The 20,788-nt window shown below is 41.0% G+C and overlaps 1 protein-coding gene across 1 annotated transcript in view; it reads right to left on the bottom strand.

Moving 5' to 3' along the window:
- PDGFD (platelet derived growth factor D) overlaps positions 1-11,768 on the bottom strand; it is a gene marked incomplete at both ends in the record, with an annotated part of 32,809 nt that extends 21,041 nt beyond the window's left edge. Inside the window, 3 exons of the mRNA XM_009876840.1 lie at positions 5,918-5,959; positions 6,624-6,804; positions 11,564-11,768. Coding sequence (XP_009875142.1) covers positions 5,918-5,959; positions 6,624-6,804; positions 11,564-11,768 — 428 coding nt within the window. The remainder of the gene's footprint in view (positions 1-5,917; positions 5,960-6,623; positions 6,805-11,563) is intronic.
- Between the last annotated feature and the right edge of the window lie 9,020 nt (positions 11,769-20,788).

The raw sequence follows: 20,788 nt of genomic DNA, 5'->3' as shown, positions 1-20,788 counted from the left end.
CCCTCTACTACTCGTAGGCTTCTCTGACACCAAGTGGGAAGGTGATTCCTCTTCTCCCCGAAACCCACCTTTGTTAACCACTCTCTTATCAGTGTCATCTCTGTATTACAAACGGCTTAAGCACTTAGGACGGAAGATGGGGAGACTCCTAATGAAATTTAAAATTCTGAAATCACATAGTAGAAAGACTGGGATCAATCTTCATGCCTGAGACAACAAGAGCATCAGACCTTCAGAAGAGACCTGCCAAGAGAAGGACTACATTAGACCACAGCCTAGGGAAAGCCGGAAGAAGACGCAATCTGTGACAACTGACTGTGAAGTGTGGGGCCAGGTCAGGTCATAGCTTTGGCTGCAGTACCCAGGCTCCCTCTGACTCACACGTGCATTTAGCTGGTCAAGAGTTTTCCACCTGAGGAGATGGAGTGGGCAAGACTTAGGAATTAGGCAGTAAAGTTTTGGAGGTTTGGGAAGTGTTGTTGGAGAGAATGTTGGAGGGAGAAATAACTCTTGGTTTAGATGCAAATGTTGGAATAAATCTTTTAATTACGAACTTTGGCTGTCCCTGGAGCAGCCAATGCTGCTTATGAAACTGCTTGTCCCGACGTGCCTTCTCATCCCAAGTATGCTTTCTCCTTATTCCCGAGCTATCTGACTCCCCGTTTTGCTTCTTTTGTACCCTTCACTATCATTCTGGTCCAAGTGCTGGGAGAACCGAAACACACTGCCTACCACACTGCCTGGCTCGTCCATCATGTCACCTTCCTTTCTTCATCAAACCCTGCTGAAGGACATGTTAGATCCTGAGAGATGAATTAAGCAGCAGAATGAGGTTTGCTGGATTCTCAGCAACCTTCATTAAATGAAAACATTCCTCCTTCCCATGTAAAATTACTCTGAGATGCGACATATCTCAAGATGTACTGAGACACAGTCTCTCTTTTTAACATGTTGTCGCTTTATGATGCCTTTTAAAACATTATAACACCTTCCAAAGTAAAAATAAAATAAAATTGTGACTAGATAATCTCTTAAATTCTCTGTCTATGTAAAGCTGGGGAAGGAATGTTAAAGATTTTGAGCAAGTTTTATCTAATTAAAAAGGACTTAATTACTTCCCTCCCGAAAGATGAGCCTCAGGCTGATAATTTTATGAGGATGGTATGCCTTGAGCAAAACCACAGAAAATAGCTTTCTGCCAGAACTTTAGAAAATAGAAGTTTCATTATATAGACTGTTATGAGTTTTGCACGTTTATAAAAAAAATCTTTGCTGTCTAGCTTAAGACATGCAATCAAAACTGAAATCTGAGAGAGTAGCAGAAGGAAAACTGATAAAGCTTCCGCATGTAAATTGTTATTCCCTCATCAGGAGATCTATTTCATGTTTAACCACTTTATTAACCAAGACATTCCTCCCCCACCCCATTCCTCTCCTTTTGTACCCCCAGCAATTTACTGGGATTCCTTCTGTGGATTATCTAAAAACAGGGAAGGTATTCATGCACCATTATCACGCCTGTTGTCACATGAGATTATATTACACAGGTTTTCAGGCAGTATATTTTGTCTTGGAGACAGAAATGAAATGTCTATTCTGTGAAAGAAGTGACAAGCTAAATCAGAAGCACAGCAGCAAAGACTCGTGCAGCTTCCAGGCTGGTGATAAAGAATTAATCATCCTTTACAGTCCTTATCAATCTGTATTCACACTGGTGGCTGAACCTTTTTGCAATCACGTTAACTCTTACAAGGGAGTTTATTTATTGACTTATGAAAAAAAAAGCAAACAACCCCTGCATCTTGGTGCTGCACTACTTGTGCAAACAAATCTGTTAGAAAACAGGGAGCGAGTCACTTAACTCAGAGTGACCGTCTGTGAGCAGAAGCATCAGAATCAGGTACTTATTATGTCCATTTTCATCCTCTGATTATACTTTGAATTTCTGGTGTTTTCTTGTGAGCTTAATAGGCAAACAAAGACTTCAATTTTAGTATCTGAACTAACTTTGACTGGTCAATATTTTTTGCATGGGCAAGTAATTAAATTTTGTTAGCCTGACTGTGGTGTCTCACCCCACTTTGTGACCAATGCTCTAAAAAGATGATCACACAAGTGGTGAACTCCAACCTAGGTGTTTAGCAGACAGCTACTTATCTGTAAACTCCGCATGATGGATCAAGACCCAAGGTTCCTCTCCTCCATCCCATTAATTTCTTTATGGCTACTTCATTCAAAAATTGTCATTTTTAAACAAGCAAAAATTACTCATGATCTAACAAACTGATACACATTTTGACACCTAAGTTCATCCTGGGATAAATGCACTTATGTTCTCCTATTTAGCACCACATGTCTACTGCTGTTAGATAACAATTCCCAAATAAGTAAAGACTTCTCATAAAGTTATGTGATGTGTCCTAGTGGTTATTTATATTGTAAAGAAAAGAAAGGTAATGGCACATATATATGTATATACATGAAAAGATGTATATAAAAATATATATATATTTATTAACCTTACATCATTGTATATATGCATGTTTGCACATATACATTTGCATACACAGATGTTCCTACGTTTTTTGTAGCTTTTGTTTCCAATAATAATTTTAGTCAAAGTTCCAAAATATAGATTTCATTTGGGACTAACAAAACAATTAGTAAGGCAATAACAATTTACTGTTATATAACAAATATGTGCCTTTTACAATAAACTGCAAATGATGTTTTCAATTAGCAAATAGAATTCAACATTTTCTAGTTCTCTCATTAAAATGAAATTAGATGCAGGGTTGAGAATTTTAATTCAAAACATTCACCTTTATTGTCAGAACATGTACGAGTTCCTAGATTATTTCAGTAAATGTCCATGTTAATGTACTTGTAAAACATGGCGTCCAATTTAGTTAACATTCCATTCCAGATTTAGGACACTGGAACAATTTCATTTCAGAAGGAAAAACAGGATTATGTAAAATTATTTCAGTCAAGCAAAGATTATTTGCATGTGTAAAAGTGTAACTTAATTTCCATTCCTACATCTCAAAATATTTGATGCGTATTTTTAGTAATTATTGAATACTTACTTGCTACAGGCAAGATCCCTCAGTCAAGGTAGCTGCACTGTGAGCAGCAGTGGAATGAAATTTTACATTTGTGGCAACATGCAATATTCAAATCACTTACTTCAAGGTATGCAACCCAGGGACCTTTCTCATGACAGTGACTACCTCCCCTCTATCAGCTGTGTAAGCAACCTAAGATAAATTATCTTCCCCGTGTATCACATATTTTTACAGTGTTTCTCGTGAAACATTATGTTCTTAGAGTAAGAAATTATATAAGGGGTGAGGAGAAAAAGACTGGAACATCTCAGTACCTTCTATACTGCAGACTGATGTTTCTAAGGCAACTCAATCAAGAAAAGAAAAAAAAATGTTTGAGAAATAAGCACTGATAATGCCAGGGAGGAATTTCAAACAAATTTGCAGCTAAGTGAGGCTCATGCCTAACAGCTGTCCAGGGCTTGCACCAGACCATTTTTTGCTCTAGGTCTCTGAAGCTTGAAGGAAAGGACAGTTTTTAAAGAGGTTCAAGGGAGACATTTCTCTGTATGGATACCCAGGCTGAGCCAACAAACTGCTCAGCTACAGCTGGGGCTTTGAACGTGAAGTATCTGTAGACACCAGCCACCGGCTGTGCGCACTTACCTACTTCTGCACCATCAGGAACAGCACAGGGTGGGAGTGACCTTTCTCAGCCAGGTTATGACACTTTTGACTCTTACTCAGCTTGGGATAAGCAGTGGGGCATGCTCAACTTACTAATAAGCCCCTGGAGTCAGGTCCACCTTGGAACTCCCACGCCAGGGAGTACTATGGATTCATGGGGAAGGAGTGGGGCAGGGCAGAGCATCTTTGATCTGCCCTTTCCTTCCAAAACGACCAACACCGCTCCCCCTCCAACCTTGCTAGTCCCTCAGACGCACATAGGGGAAGACAGAGGCAGAAAAGCCAAGAGACAGAGGACACAGGTAGAGGAGGAGGAAGAAGGTGGAGGAAGGCAGCTTTGGCAAGCAGAAGTTGCTAAATGCTGCGGTTAGATTGTCTGGCTTTATTTCACACATGTGTTCCCTTGCCCACTCTCCCTCATCTTATACTGGGATAGTTAGTTAATTATTCCCACGAATCTGCATGGCTTTCAGCCTTGTCCTGTTAAAGATCATCCTTGTATTTTTTTAAGTCTAATTTTCCAGTCACTTTGGATTCTAATTTTACTGTCCTGAGTGACTGAGCCCCTTATTCTTATGTGAGCTTCTTACTTTGCAGGCCTTGTTTTACAAAAGCAAACATGATTTTCATGGATACAAGTCTAATTTATGTCTTCCCTAGAAAAATAATCCCTTTTTGTGCCTCTAAATGGTACTGAAATGTGAAGTTAATGTATAAACATGAGTACATGAAGAAAATGAAGTATGTTTCTGCTAAGGTCTGCAGTGCCTTGTTTGTGCCTCGTGCAGAGTGCGGAACTAAGTAAAAAATTGATCTGCATCAAATGAAGTGAACTTAACTGACTGCCTGGAAGATTCATAACTCAGAAGGCCAGAGAGTAAATCTGTGAGGCAGTTCGGTTGCAACGAGGAGAAATTCACCCAGCCCACATTGGCACAACACTCTGGAGATGCAGCTGATCAACAAACACAAGTAAACTCTCTAAATCGCTTCCTTCGGTTTCCTCTGGAAAATCATCAGTGACAGTCTGGTGTACAAATAAAAAACTGCCATTCAGATCCAAACTCCAAATATCCAGAAACCGGGGGAGTTAAAGATTTGCACGTATCTTGTGCACCCTTTTCCAAGAAAGCCTGCAGAAGTAGCCTTGTCTTGGAGAAGGTTACAAAGGAAATAAAAAAAAAGCACTGTAAAGGTCTTTCATTTCATCTGATAAAAAAATACCATATGTTTTTGCATGCTTCATTAATGCTCCCTGGTTTGCCGCCTCAAAACGCACAATGAGTTCAACCTTCAGGGGTCAGCAGTGCTCAGCACATCTATAAACTGAGCTCTATGCGACTGTGGGGACTGTGCAGTAAGGGCTGACTCTGCGGAATATTAATTTTGCAGTTTTAGGTTGGAAGGTTTAGTATCTGAAGACCAGTTAAGTACGTATCATCTCGCATCTTGCAAATGCCACTAATCACTCGTACAAGTCTCTTCTCAGAAATAATACAGCATTTAATCCAGAGGGTGCATTTGGAGAGTATTCTTCAGAATAGATTTGCTAGATTGTAACATTCTCTGTTTATTCATGGTTTTGAAACTAAACACAGTAGCCTTTTCTGAGCTTTCTAGTGCAGAGAATGCTGTGTCTTATGAGTGATAATACTCATTTTTGGAAAGCCTAATACTATCAAACTAGCTAAAGGTGGTGTGGAATAAAGCATGCTAAATGCAGCAGAGTTTTTGTGGCTGCACTGAAATATGAGCAGTGTAAAGAGAGGCTGCTTCACTGTCTCATTTTTATGCCCAGTGGCCTTTAATAGACTGTTCTGTCTAAATTTTAGTTTTAGTAGATTACTTTAAATCAGAGTAGAGCACAGGATTTACTTGCAGTGCAATGCCCTACTCCACTAGAAGCCTAACAATCTGGACCTAAGGGAGCACAATCTTCATAGCTTTAGAGTTGTCCTGACAATGTGCTGTTTATGGACTTTTTATAGCATACCTAGGCATACAGACATGCAAAGCCGAGAGGCTGAAGTGAAATGGCTCAGTACATCTTTCCGGTAACAGTATTAATTTTATTGCTATTCCAGGCTTTCTTGTTAAATAACAGTGGATTGAATAAAAAAGGGAATAAGAAGTGTGGTGGATATGAAAATATAATGATGACAGTATAATAAATTAATGCTTACCATTTCCTGAGTGTTAGCAAAATCTGCCTCTTTCGAGCTACACTGCACCAAAAGCATTACAATATTAATCAGGACAATACAAAAGAATACATATTTGTATCAAAATCTACTTAGAGCAATTTTTCCTGCTCCCTAAAGACAAAGCAAAATAAATTAAAAAGGTGGTTTTCATCCCGTTGAATCAGTACATGATACACTGCTAATGCCACTGCATATACAAAGAGGCGTGTTTATACATGGTTAAAAATACAGCTTAAGCCTTAGCACATTGTCTTGCATGTATATTTTTACTGTGTGTAGAATAAACTGCTCTGCATCAAACTCAGAATCACAGCCATAATGCCTCAAGGCATTTTTATCTGACCTCAAATGAACACAGAAAAGAAGTTCATAGAGCAGCCATTTCTTTGTTATTTCTGCAGCATCTGTCAAGGCACTGGCAGGGCAGCCTCAGTGTAAAAAGTGTTAGTGCATCCGAAACATGTTATTAGCGTAAATCTTGGCCTGGACTTGACTTTACTTTGTATTTAATGACAGGCTGTCAAAAATACTTTGACCTGTATTAATGTAGTTGCTGGACTGAAAATACTTTCAGTCAATTAGTGTTTTGATCCAATGCAGTAAGCTACACCATCCAGTCTTCAAGTACTGATGCTCTTCCCCACCACAATCTGTCTGTCGCCCATGACACAGCGAGGTGACTTACCACAAGGGAGTAACAAATCTTGAATCCCGGTTTAGCCACAAAGTAGTCATCGGATTTGAAGGTTATCTTTATTTGATTTGTTCTTGATGTTATTCTTGGAGGTACTTCCTTGTGTCCACACCACCGTCCTCGTATAACTGTGCTGGTCTCTGACACATCTTCCACTTCCACAAAGTCGTATCTGGGAACCAATTTGAAGAATTAGGTTTTGCCATCTCTGGTTGCAAAAGATGGCTGCAAATAGACAGGAGCCCAGCTGCCCCCCACTCTCCACTGCAAAACATCAGACTAAATATTGCAAATGGTGGACATACTTGTGTAGCACTAAACACACTAAATAACAAGCAATACAGTAAAACAACCTCCTGCCTGAGTGCTCAAATGGTTGATTTTTTTGCCTCCTGGAACATGACAGACAGTATTTTCTACCACATTAAAACAGCAGTAAGAGGCACTTGCACGTGCTTAAGTACACAGTGAGCATACGCACTGCATTACATGTGGTGGATAAATAATTTAGAGACCTGATAAAATATTATTTAAGGCAGGCAGCCCAAGCTGAGCAGCTGCAAGCATTTGTGCACTTTCTTGTGGTCCCTGCAGCAGCAGCAGCCACCAGCTCCCGCCTGTTGTGCTTCTTGGGCATTCGCCGTGCCCGGATCAAAGGGAAATACCGGAGGAACACAGGGCAGTGCATGCTGCTTAAAGGAGATTTTTAGGACTTTTTTAGGACCTTCTTTGTAGGTGGCATAGTGCTCTTGCTAGATGGTTTGGAGACTCATTTCAAGCAGAAAAGGGCAGGCTGGCACTCTGCATGCCGTGGCGGGGACTCCTCCACCGTTCGCCTGCTTGCTGTCTCCAGGAGAATAGCAAAAGCATGTGTTGCTCTATGCATGGTCACACCTCAGCCAGGCACCTGTGTCACAGCCATGGTGTCCTGAGCCCAAAGACAGCTCTGCCAGCAGCAGCAGACACAGGGATCAGAGAACACAGTGACAGCACTCCCTGCCGCAGCTTGTGTATTCACTCGCTTGGATCATTTATTGAGTTCATTTATTGAGTTGGACAAATAAGGAATGCAGAGAATAAAGTCCTGATCTCACTCTGCCTAAGAGAAAAATAGACCCTTGATATCTGTGGAGCCAGAAGTAGGGCCCACACATCGCAGCCAGCCAGGGAAAGGTGATGACAAGAGGGGCAAGATGAGTGCAGGCAATGAGAGCTGGGGAGACCTGCCATCCTCACAGTACAGCTAAGCCTCAAAACTTTGGAGGTCTTTGCCAGGAAAGGTTTTTATTATCAAAGCATGAACACTCTCCAAAGAAGGAGTTTAAGACTGTTAAGCAATTCTTAGTAGCAATGTGCTGCTTCCCACCCCATGGTCTGTGGGAGCAAAGCACCCATCTCCCTGCCCAGTCGTGGGAGCTGAACAGCTCTGCAAATAACAGACCTGGTTTTCTTTTTCTGCTGAGAGCCAACGTGAAAAGAAAAAAAACCAACAAAAACACAAGTACTATGCGGCCTGAAAGTATCACCATCACTGCTTTTATATTCACCAACCCCAAATTGCAGAGAACAGAAAATAACAGATTTGCTATAACCAAATCACTTAAATCTGCCCAAACTCTGCTGAAACATGCATTTTTTTGTAACGTGACAAAGTTTAGTTTCAGACAGAGGTGATCTTGTTTTACACTTTTTCGACCACCCTCTGCTCCCTCTCCCTCACGGTGGACAACCGTCTGAACATGAGCCAGCAGTGTGCCCAGGTGGCCAAGAAGGCCAACGGCATCCTGGCCTGTATCAAAAATGGTGTGACCAGCAGGAGGAGGGAGGTGATCATGCCCCTGTACTCGGCACTCGTGAGACCTCACCTCGAGTACTGTGTCCAGTTTTGGTCACCACAGTACAAGAAGGACATCGAGGTGCTGGAGCGGGTGCAGAGAAGGGCAACAAGGCTTGTGAGAGGTCTAGAAAACATGCCCTATGAAGAGCGGCTGAGGGAGCTGGGTTTGTTTAGTCTGGAGAAGAGGAGGCTGAGAGGAGACCTTATTGCCCTCTACAACTACCTAAAAGGAGGCTGTAGTGAGGCTGGTGCTGGTCTCTTCTCTCTAATTACTAATGACAGGACAAGGGGAAATGGCCTCAAGGTGCGTCAGGGTAAGTTTAGATTGGATATTCGGAGGAAGTTCTTTACTGAACGAGTGGTGAGGCACTGGAACAGGCTGCCCAGGGAGGTGATGGAGTCACCAACCCTGGAGGTGTTTAAAAAAAAAGTAGATCTAGCACTTGAGGCTATGGTGTAGTGGTTAGGTATGCTGGGATGAGCGTTGGACTAGATGATCTTCAGAGGTCCCTTCCAACCCCTGACGTTTTGTGATTCTGTGATTCTGTGATGGATGTGGTGGTACCTGGGCAGGGCTCCACCTCGGCTCCAGCATCCACCACTGCCCCCAGGCTTATGGTAACATGAGGGGTTGCAGAGTTTTCAGCACAAGATAACCTGGCAGCCTTCGGTGAAAATTGTCCTGATTGCCCTCCCCACTTTTGGGGGGCAGGAGTCAGACAGGCTGCTAGCAAAAATGGGGCAAATCCATAGGCTTTCAGGGATTATTTCTGCTTTCAACAGCAGAGGCTTTTCTGCAATGATCATGGAACTAGGTGCAATCTCAGTTCTTTCTGTGATCCAAGGAGCCTCAGAGGTTGGGTAATTTAATTGCTTTTCAGAATCATCTCTGATCAAGTGCCTGTGGAAATGCTAACAGCACTTCTAGAAATTTCTGTAAAACCTTGGATATTCCCCCTGCTTCTGAAACAGGTCTGCTGAAGTATACCTTTTCATTCCTCAGCCTGAATGAATTTCAATCAGTTCAGTCTTAATAGTACACAAATTACAATAATTAGCACTAATGAAAAATTGAATGAAAACACTAGGATGTTTCTGGGAAAAAAAGCCTAAGGTCAAAAGCAAGTACAAAAGGAAGGTAAGGTGCAGAGGTCCTGAATTACTTGTCCAATATGCACAGCATTCAAGCACATGCTCAGCTCTCAGCATTCATTTCAACTCAGCTCTCAGCATTCATTTCAACTCAGCTCTCAGCATTCATTTCAACTCAGCTCTCAGCATTCATTTCAACTAATTCACGCCTGGCTGTCTCTCTACAGCAGCACTGCAAAGATTGTCAGGGACCAAACTTGCAGATAGGATCTAGTTTTGAAAAAACATATTGAGCATTAGCAAAAAAATCTAACTATGCACACAGTATTTAACAGGCTTAAAGCCATCATGAGCTGTCTCCCCCCAAAATTCCTCACTCTGGAAGAAATACTATGCAAATAAAGGTCTTCCAGGAATGGCAGGGAAAGCCTTACTGCAGAAAAGAATGTGATATTTCTCCAGCTTCTACAGACACTATGGATGATGGAAGGTCTCTGCTTCCCTCTGCATCCTAAATTAGCTGCTCTGGAAAAAGCAGGTGCACTGTCTTCCAAGATGGTCCCCAAACTCGTAATGCCAGTAGTAGCTTGAATTCTCCTCACTGTGCCACCACCTTTAATGGCTCTTGACAGAGAATACTTCATCTTTCTTTCCCCAGTAAATTAGCCTTGGGTTTCAAAGTTGCAATGCTTTAAGGTCAGCCACAGTTTATCCGCTACGTAAATATTAACAGGCCACTTCTGTACGTGTTAGGCTCTCAATCTGGGAAAGCATTTGCGGTGATAGGAGGGAAGCATCGTGACTGACTCTGCTGCTGATCTTGGACCAACAGAGCAGAGCAGCAGCTGCCAAGACCATCAAGGCGCAGGGAAGGAGAGTCAGTTTCAGGCTACATTCTTTTATTACTAAATGGAAAGCAAACCTGCAGAAAGGGTTCTCTCTATTGGTAACGTAGGCAATTAACAAAGCAAAGCAAGAAAAAAAACAATCCACCCTGTAAAGCCTGGCAGAGTTGCCAAACCCTATAAACGCGAATTAATTGACAAAGAAGATGAGATAAGCAGAGGCCGTGTGTGCATAAATCCTAACCACCCAGTTCTCTGCACAGATAAGGCGTAAGTAACAACACAACCAGGCAGAGAGCTGGAAGCTGAGAGGAGCATTTGATGTAAGTAGCATCAGAGCAGTGTGCCTTTCAGGGAGCAGAGGCATCCTAAGCCTGCTCTCTCCTGCAGAACAGATAGCTGAATAAAAGAAATATAAACAAAGAACTCCATGGATTTATACAGTTTTAGTGAATGTTGGCAAGATTCACCCCTGTGTTCTGTTAATGCAAAGAACTTTATCTACCTCTTAATCAGCCAGATCAACTGAGCTTATGGTCACTTTTGCTTAAAAGGGGAAAGCAAGCAACCAGATATAGTAAAGTACATTTTATTAGATGTATCATTATGCAGAGTACACTGATGCTTGCAGACCTATATTTGAAGGTTTTAAAACAATCCATGCCAGTAAAGAGTAACAATAAAGACAGTTTGAAGAACACAGTTGTATTTTTCGGTGTATTTTTGTCTGTCTCTCAGACCCCAATATAAATACCTACCTACTCACTCAAACCTCCCAAAGCCTTCCACCAACTGAAAAAGATGCTTTTTCCTGGCTGAAACATGACAGGGATGACAGAGGACAAAATCCTATTAAAGTAGTACCTGTGTTGTTAGGTAGCTGGATTTGAGAGTGTAAGTGCCTTGTGCTTAAGATAGTATAGAAGGACTAAAACCTGCCAAAACTGCTTCAAGCCCAGGACAGATCAGTTTATTTCTAAACTCAAAGACCAATTTGCATTGGAAGAGACCCTTGGAGGTTTGTCCTTCAAGCAGGGCCATGCTAGACTCAGCCAGAGATACTCAGGTTTTAGTTTGCAATCTCATGCCAGTAGCCACATCCTTGAGCTTGAAGGTGGTATTAAGGAGCCCTTTGCAACCTTCCACACCTGACTCACCTGCAGATATCATTTTCAGGCTCCTCCAGTCCAAACTGATTATCAAAAGCCAGCTGGATCCTAGTGCTCTCCGGCGAGTGGAGCCGCCACGTCAGCAGGAGGTTCCTGGGGTAACTGCTGGGGAAGCGAGGACTGTGGATGCAGCCGTTCCCTGCCACGCTGATGGTCTCTTCTTTTCGGTACAAGTCTGTGAGGTGATTGCTCTCTGTTAGTAGTCACAACTTGTAGAAATTAGTATGTTGTTCCAGTTACAGGAAGGCAAAAAAACACAACAGTTTATAACACAGCACAAATTATTTGCATTTAAAGTCTATAAAAAGTTAGGTCTAGGAGCAGTTTTTATTAAATAGGAAGTACAGTGTATATTCTCTTAATTCACCCCCCTATAAACAAGACGAACAACAATGCTCAACTATATATAAACTTTATTTTATGATAAATATATCATTACTCTTACACTGATATTGATTACATAACTTTATTCTCACTATTTGGGTTTTAAATTGAATTTAAACTTTGATCAAAGCTACAAGTTTGAGAACAAGAATAAGAGCTCACAGAAAGATTCCTAACATCATTTAAGACATTGTACAGCTTCTACCAAGACAGGGAAGTTCAGCAGCACATCCAGAAGCCCCAGTAGAAGTCCTATGAAAGCTACGCTGCCTCATGGAGCCACCTATGTGTGGGCAAGCTGAGTCTGTTCTCAGTGTAGCCTGTACCCAGTCACATCCTGAGTCATTCATCCAACCGCACCGACCAAATTTTTGCTTACTACATGAACATGGATGTTTGTAAACAACTAAACTGCAGTTTAATTGAGCATCACCCCCAGAACTACACTGAATGTCAGGTCAACCTTCAGTCCCCCAACAAGCATCAGAAATACAAAAGTGGTGTCTTCTCCTGAATTTGGCTATTGAGAAATAGCACATAGTGGGAAAATTTATCCCACCAAGACACTCTGTGAACATTGAAAATATCAAACTAAAGTAAGCAACCAGCCACAGCCATCTGTCACACACAGTAATCAAAGTTTTTTCTCTTAAAATGAAATCTAATGTTTGACTGAAAATTATAAGCTTTACATATAAAAGAAATATACTTCTTTCATAAACACTCACAGAAAACAGGAACCTAGGAAAACACTACAAACTTTATGGCAAATGCACTTGGATTTTGTATTTTTTCAGTGTTTCCTGGCTGTAAATACCTCCCTGCATGTGCCTGTAAGCAAAGCATGGTTGTATGTCAACAGTTCATTGTACCCTTCTAACAGGGTAATAATTCTTGCTTCAAAACAACCTGAAACTCAGAAGACTCTGGATTTTCTGTAAAAAACATCTCCAAAGATCTATTTACGACATTTCTCTAAGATACTTTTGTTCAAAATGAAATTTTCTCACATCCTCAGCCATCCTTTTCAAGCAAATACAGCCCTGACTCCATAGCTTACAAAGTACAGAACTAGCCAGTTTTGTTTTGTCTTGTTTTGTTTTGAACAAACAATTTGCATTGGAAAAGAAATAATTCAGTGAAAGTAAAGACCAACCACCTACCACTTTTGCTGCAAATTTCATCAGGAACATCTACACTTAAGTCTGTTTTCTATTTTATTTTATTCTAATTATTAAAAAAGAATATCTGGAAAAAATAAAATAAAGACAACTCTGTTTTTTTCCCCCTACTCTGGAATGAAACAAAATGTCCAGCCAACACAACTGAGCTCCTACTGAAATGCTGAGGACCTTTGGACTCTGAAAACACCCAGTACACTCAAGAGAACAAGATATTTCACAGGACTGTGTCCAAAATGTCCAAGAAAAGAGATAAAAATAAAACAATTTTGGTGAAAGCAAATCCTGTGCTTTTGAGTGATGCAACCATTGCTTAAGTCAGAACAAAAGTTACTGCTGTAAAATACGGCAGAGCTCATCCTATACCTGAGAGTATTTTGCTCTTCTTTTTTGTACAACAAGCCCGTGCCGCTTTTCCTCGTATCAGCACATATTTCACTGTGTGTTCAGTGTGGTTCATGCTTCTGAGAGAAAGGTTCCCTCTTTCCAGTCAATCCTAGCACAGGCTTTACTCTGGAGCTGTCAGCTGCTGAGATTAGAGTGCCAGGGGCACTATCTTTAAAATGTGCTCACATGTACACTCCCAAACAAAAAATCTGTGTACTTTACTCAGCACACCAGCTGAGAAAGTACGTTACCAGGGTTCTTAAACCCCAAGAAGACAGGCTCTGTCACGGCTTTTCACTTAAACTCTGGATCCCACAGACTGGGATGCTCTGCCAGCAAGTCAATCACAGCTGGCAAAAGATCAGTGCTGAAATGTACGGGCTGGCACAGCTCTGAACCATCCAAGTTGAACAGGTAAATGAAGAAATAAAGCTGCACATGTTAAAAAGCTTAAAAATCAAAGCACAGAGTCTTGCTATTTCTGTCATGATAAATGCAGCAATTATAAAGTCATTACAGAGGAAAGGCTGGAGCGAAGCACATGGAAGACAATGGTCAGCATAGTAGAACAGAGGATATAAAAATACTACAGTATGAATACATGCCTTTTCCACACAGGAAGACAGTATGTTTGATAAGAATGGACATAAATAGTGTTTCTAAAACTCACATGGGATGAAATGCAAAGCAACTCAGAGTCTTCACATCACAGTGGAGCAGACTCTGAAACAGCTTGATTCACTCGTCCCTCCCCCCCCACCTGCTAAATTACAACCTGAAGTAGTGTGGCCAGGAGTAGAACTTAAATCCATGTTTTTTCTAAGGGTATTTTCAGGGGGATTTTGCAGAGTTAACCGGTTTACATAGACACAGGAACACGGCCAACCCAAACGCAGTCTCTGGAGGCTGGCCCCTCATGAATCATCAAGCATCTGGGAAAGCGCTTAAGGACTTGTGAGCAACTCCTGTTCTTCTTGCAGCAACTAAGTTGTGAGACTAAATTGACCTTTCTAAGCAGACAAGCATTGTCCTCCTCAGATACACTGGGGGAACTCATGGAAATCAGATTCCAGCCATGGGGAAAGTCAGGGAAAAAAAACACTTGAGAAAAGATGTAGGCAAAGGAAAAGGCAGAGACTTTTTCAAGGCACTGAGCTGTCCCCCGCCGCAATGCAACACAATGCAGTATTATCCAGTGTCCTGAGTGTCACATCCTAACTGTATTCCATAACGATTTATGGGAGTAAATAAAAGACGACAGTGGTAATACATGGCCTGTCACATTTACTAAAAAGCATATAAGATCATTTCACAATAAATAAAAGTAGGTGTTAACTCATAAGGCAAAAAGGCCATTTAAGCAATACACATAACGAAGATATTCTAGATGTCACGAGCTACAAAGACATCCTTGCACTGGGGGAGGTAAACTATCTAACAAAAAAGACGAGTGGAAAGGAAGCTGGGAGACATCGTTCACAGGGAGGCAATTCCCTGCAGAGTCTGAACCAACTGGGAAGCAGTTTGCTCTATATTTTATTTATCTGCACTAATCTCTCTTTCCTTTTCCTCTTAATTCTTTCCTAACCACTAATTCTAAACATAATGGCATACATGATAGTCCAGCTGTCCAAGTTACAGGAGCTCCTATTTCAGTGCTCAAAGAAGCTGCATTTTCAGAAGTGCTTGCCTTTGCCCCTCTGCATGGAGAGCAGTTGGGTGTTAAAGTGGGAGATTCAGCTCAATATGCATAAAACTGTGCTTGTCTCAAGACTTTCCTCACTGTGGGTGCTCTGCCCATCCAATGTTTCTCCTTCTCAGCTAAGGCATGTTCTCCTAATGCCATGCTGCACGAGCAGCAAGATTCAGAGACATAAATTTCATCTCGCATTTGATCTGGACGCGTGTTGCCTTGCAAGCTCTAGCAATGTACTGACACATTCTTGTTAAAAGCTACTCTCAGTCAAGACATACCTGCTACAGAAAGAAGTTCACCTTTATTATCATCATTTGACAAACAACAAACTTCTAAACTAAAAAAAATAACCACTCCAAAAGTCAATTAGTTCTTGCTAATAGCTAATCTGGCATTTGTTCTTCGACATCCATTGAGTTAGAAGAGTCCGTAAGCGTTAATTCCTTCAGAAAGAAGAATTCAGAGAATTACTTTGTTTAAGAACCTAACCAATAATATGGAATATTTAATTCCACTTTTCTAAGGTTTCTGGAATTTTAGTCTCATTTTCTAAAGTGTTGACCTGTTCACAGTTTGTTTCTTTCTTGCCTTGTAGAAGTGGTTGGGCAACCTCAACAACTGTGATACAGCAGTAGAGGCTGAAAAGATACCATATTCTGACATATTTTATGACAAGAAATGTACCCTCTTAAATCCCATGGAGTGTGTGACCTGATGAGCTAATCCCCTGCAACAGCTGAGGAGAGAGTTGCTGGAAATCATGTGAAATTCATTTTACCACTCATGAAACTATTTGTTATTTCAGGAAAGGACACTGGGAGTTTTCATGTGGGAGTTTTCCAGATATAATCCTCCTCCCCCACCACTGTTCTCTTTGAAACAAACACAGCAGTCAATGGTTTGCCACCAGTTTTTAAACAAATGAGATAACCTTTGGGGAGAATAATAGCTCTTCGATTCCTTCAGCTGAAAATTAGCCTGATATAAATAGCTGAATCCACAGAGTGAGAAGCAAAGAACAGTATTTTTGAATCCAGGCCGCAAATCAGTTCATGTTGGGAACAGGCATGCCAAGCAAGCTGTATTTATGGCAGCCTGGTCAGTTATTCACTGGCTTTTTTTTTTTTTTTTTTAATTCCCCCACCCTCTTGCAACAAGGAAAAACTTTATTTGTCATCCATAAGGTTCTGTGCAGATCAAGAGGAAAAGCTGACAGAGTTCATGGTCAATACAGTATATTCCATAGCTGGTCACTGCCTATTGAGAAGATATAAAACTCTAAGGTCATTTACCATGTTAAAAGTGTTTGGGCTTTTTACCAAATATAAGCAATAAAACAAATCCTATTCAGTGCACACAACATCACATTTCTGCTCTCTAATGAAGAAAACAACACTGTATGGTAGTACCTGTCTTGGACATCTCTGTTCTTTTAAAGACAGAAGCCTAGCACACCTAGGTCAGCTCCGCTCCAACGCGATTCACCAGTTCTCCAAGAGGGCATAAAGTGCTGGGATCACCAGTGATGAAACAGGAATAGCAGAGCCCTGGCGAGGCTAAAAACTGTAAAGTGTCCCTTGGCACCAAGCTGAGCAAACAGTTATTCTGGTATAAGGATGCCTATGTAAGAGTATATTGGACCAGTGGATTCAGTCCAAAGCATTACTTCAGGTTGCTTTCAGCTTTATAGAACTTCAGGAGTCCCATTTATTTCAAGAAGACATAAACTAACTTATAGTTAAGCTCATAGTTAAGGAATTTGATAGATCAAGACCCAAACCTTACGTGTTACATGTCACCCAGAAACTGAGCAATTAAGAAGTGGACACAAACCTCACAGGAGTTGATGAGAGACTCAGTTTTGTTGGCTTGCCATTGAACTTCAAAGAAGCAGCTCTGTGTACTTGCTCCTTCTCTTATCAGTGGGTCCTTTCTTTTTATCAGGAGCATGAAAGATAATCCAGGCATCATCAGAGTTCATATCCAAAGCATGACCTGTTCTGTCACTGAAGCACTATCAAAAGATGCTGTGCATACCTCCAGCCAAATTCAGACCTCACGTGCTCCCTGTGAATCCCTGAGCTGCGTGGAGATCTCTCCTAGAAGAATATCTTTTATATCTATGTGGGATATATCAAAGAGATGAAAAATTGAGCTGCAGTTTAAAGAAGTAAAATTAGCCAGTACAGAATATCAGTACAGAAGGTACCAGAATGAAAAAGCTCCAACTGCCTAAAATTCAGTTCAGAGCCATCATCCATTTCTATAACAGAATGGTTAGCAGTTTGTCTGTGCTTCTGTGCAGAGCAATCACATGAGTCCTGGCATTAAATAGTCAATGTACAGCTGAACAGTACCTCAGCAAAGATAACCCAAAAGAATATTAAGTGGATAATTGATAAGGATGTCCAGCCATATATAATTTATAAAAACAGCCTGTCACAATGCTTCTTGCTATAATAACCATTGTTTTATTTGCATAATAATAATAATATCATTTGTACTGTGGAATGGTCACCATCATAACTGCATTTTGCACATTGTACTAAAGAAATAGTCTCAAATCAAAGAACAGGCTGGACTGCATTTTATTGTGATGAAGGTTGTGACTCTCCTTTGTCCCCTTTGGTGGATGTCTTTCTCAGACTTCCACAGATGAATATGAAGCAAACAATCCCTTACTTATTTTTATGGGGATGACAAACTCTGTGATGTTTGCTTTTTGCAAAGACTTGTATTACTTGCCTTTATTTGACTTCTTGACAGAGATTTTGTTCTACATGAAAGAACATGCTGAATGTCTCATATTAAAGCAAAACTGTCTACAGAAGAGTAACATATGTTAGGCTAACACATAAAAAGCTTTGTTAACTGCTAGTTCTTTCATGGGTGGTAGCGTTGCAATGCATCCCTCTGTTGGACTCTTAAACCAACAGCAAACTGAATGTATTTTTCTTTTGGGATTTCATAATTAACTATGAAAAAGGAAAATGTGTGTATCAAGAATGTGTAGCTCCAGTGATGTGGAGTAAGACTAATGCAAATAACCCCATGATCATGAGAATAAAAATGCATAAAACCCTGAGAAATCTTGGAAAAAATAAAGAGGGAAATGAGTCTCAGTGCTGCAAAGAGCTTAAGGGAAACCTGGTAATGGAAGGAGAAGTTTGCAGTGAGTGCCAACACCTCTATGAGAAGGTTGGTACATAACAAACCTCTGCAGTGTCTTGAACAAGCTGATGGCAGTTATAGACACAATTGCTATTAAGCATGAATATCAACACTGGATTTGGTTCACATTATTTTGCAAGGAACTAGCACACTACGTACTCAGGCACTCCAAATTTTCCTGTTTAGGTAGTGGCTTCAAGTAAGCAGACCTTTGTGGGCAGCTTCCTTCAAATCCTCCTGGAGCAATGAAAATAATACTGCATTTTTTATTTCCCCTTCATTGTTTTTCAAAATTTTAGGACTAAGCAAGGACTTTTTTTTTGCTCAGAAGTCTGGCATGGCTCAAGTCTGAAAAGAGAGTTCGTTTTAAGATATTATTTTAGAAACTGTTTCAGTCAAGCACTCCTAAGACTCAATAAGATGTGGAATTTCCTTAAAGAAAGAAAAATGTTGATAAAAGGAAAGAGAAAATCCAGTCAAAGGGGTAAGGTTTCTCATGTTAAACATATTGTAGCAGATAGACAAGCAATTACTGAGTGGAAGGTCATGCATTAGAACATTAGACAGTAAAAGAAGAAGTTGTTTCAAAAGACAAATCAAGGCAATTTTCTCTTGTAACGTGAGTTTCCTTACCCTCTGTGTCAGTACTGAAGATCTGAAATCTCTGTAAGGGATTGAAAGGTCACTTCTTATAATGGAAAGTCTGGAAATAGTACTCTAGCAGACATTGTTTCCTTGGACTGAGCTTGTCATAGGCATGCTTTTAGACTCTTAGGGTCCGTGTATCAGCTGACCGCACAAAGATAAAAGCTTGTGGGGATATTTCAGTCCCTTTAAGGCAGGCATGTTAAAGACCTAAGTACCTTAAATTTATCAAGATCTTAAAAAAACCCTCACCATAGGCAGATCTCACTGTATTGAAACATAATTGTCGGTAGTCCTTTCCTTTTTCTGTAGTAGCCTAGCAGCTAAGTCTCCTCCAAAGAAATAGATGCCTGTGTCAGGATTCTTCTATTTGCGTGAGAGGATTAAGACCACTTCTGTATCCTCTCAATGGACAGATGGGTTCTGGATGCTGCTTCTAAGATGGGTTGTCTTTTTTCCAAGACACAGTTAGAGGTAAAATGCAGAAGTTCTTGGAGCAGGGGCCAGAACCCAAGATACAGCCATAAAGTAAAGACACAGCATTTTTTCTACTTTCTGCTCCATGGCACACTGTCCTGTTCTCTGACAGTTTGGACCAGAGCACACCATGGCTCCCTTTTTGTCCTCATGACTCAGTTTTCTTCTGCTGGAAACCACAGGAGAAGGAGAAAGAGTGCAGCAGATATTGAGGTCTTTTTCCAGCGTGAAGGCAGAACACAAGCAGGGCCGCAGGGATGGCTTTTCATCTTTTCGATAAAACCCCTGTGGTGAGAAACAGCATTTCCCGAGTCTGGAAAGCAATTTAAGTCGTACATACCAAAAGCACTGAGTACTTTAAGTGCAAAGGATCTTTCCTGTAAGTGTCTAGGATTTTCTCTGGAGGTTTGGCATCAGAACACTGCAGAGCTGTCATGTAGATAGATACTGCAATTTAAAAAAGTTTCCAGGCACACTCATAAAAATCTTGGCTGTGGCTTTCTTTCACTATTATGATCTTGCACCAAAGGATCATCTAGAGATTTCCTTAGCCCTGCACCAAAGAACAAAACTACATGTAGTGATAGAACAGGACAACTCATTCACTGCCAATATGTAGGGACCAGCGGCTGGGAGGATGATGCTGGCGTACACCAGCGTGGCCCACAAGCTCAGGAGACGCTGTGCCACGTACACTAACAATCTCTCACACCAGCACAGCCACATCTTGACCACTGTAAGACGAAAACAAAATTGGAAATGGAGTTGACTCCAAAGGCTTAATTTACATATCCCAGTTTCCAAAGTCCTTTCTGGAAAACCAGCTGTTTGGCTGGTTACCAAGAGGAAGTGATTGGAAACATTCCTTCTAGGCTGTGTGTGGGTGTTTGACAAAAAAAAAAAAAGAAGAGCCTAAAAAGTTGTGGAGCTAAGCCAAGATTCAGGTTCAACTCCTGCTGCTTCCCCATGCTGTCATCCCACCTGCACCCAGCACCAGTGGTACAGAGCTTCGTGTATGACTGGCTGGCCATGGCTCTGCAGTGAGGGTGAGGATGTCAAAGCAATGAGGATCACAGAATTTGTAGTTCCGACTATGGAATTTACCAGTCGTATTGGGCAATGCCCTTAGAAAACCAGGTTTTGTTCTTTACCCAGAATCTCCCTAAATGGAAGGAGAAAACCACAAAAAAAAGAATAATTTAAAAAAAAAAAGTCAGTAGGTTACTTTTCTAGCAAATTAGACTGCAATAAAATGAAGATCTACATGGAGAT

Source organism: Apaloderma vittatum, unplaced genomic scaffold (assembly GCF_000703405.1).
Source record: "Apaloderma vittatum isolate BGI_N311 unplaced genomic scaffold, ASM70340v1 scaffold19459, whole genome shotgun sequence".
Classification (NCBI taxonomy): domain Eukaryota; kingdom Metazoa; phylum Chordata; class Aves; order Trogoniformes; family Trogonidae; genus Apaloderma; species Apaloderma vittatum.
The sequence above is the reverse complement of the archived record's forward strand: the minus strand, read 5'-3'. Positions and strand labels throughout refer to the sequence as shown.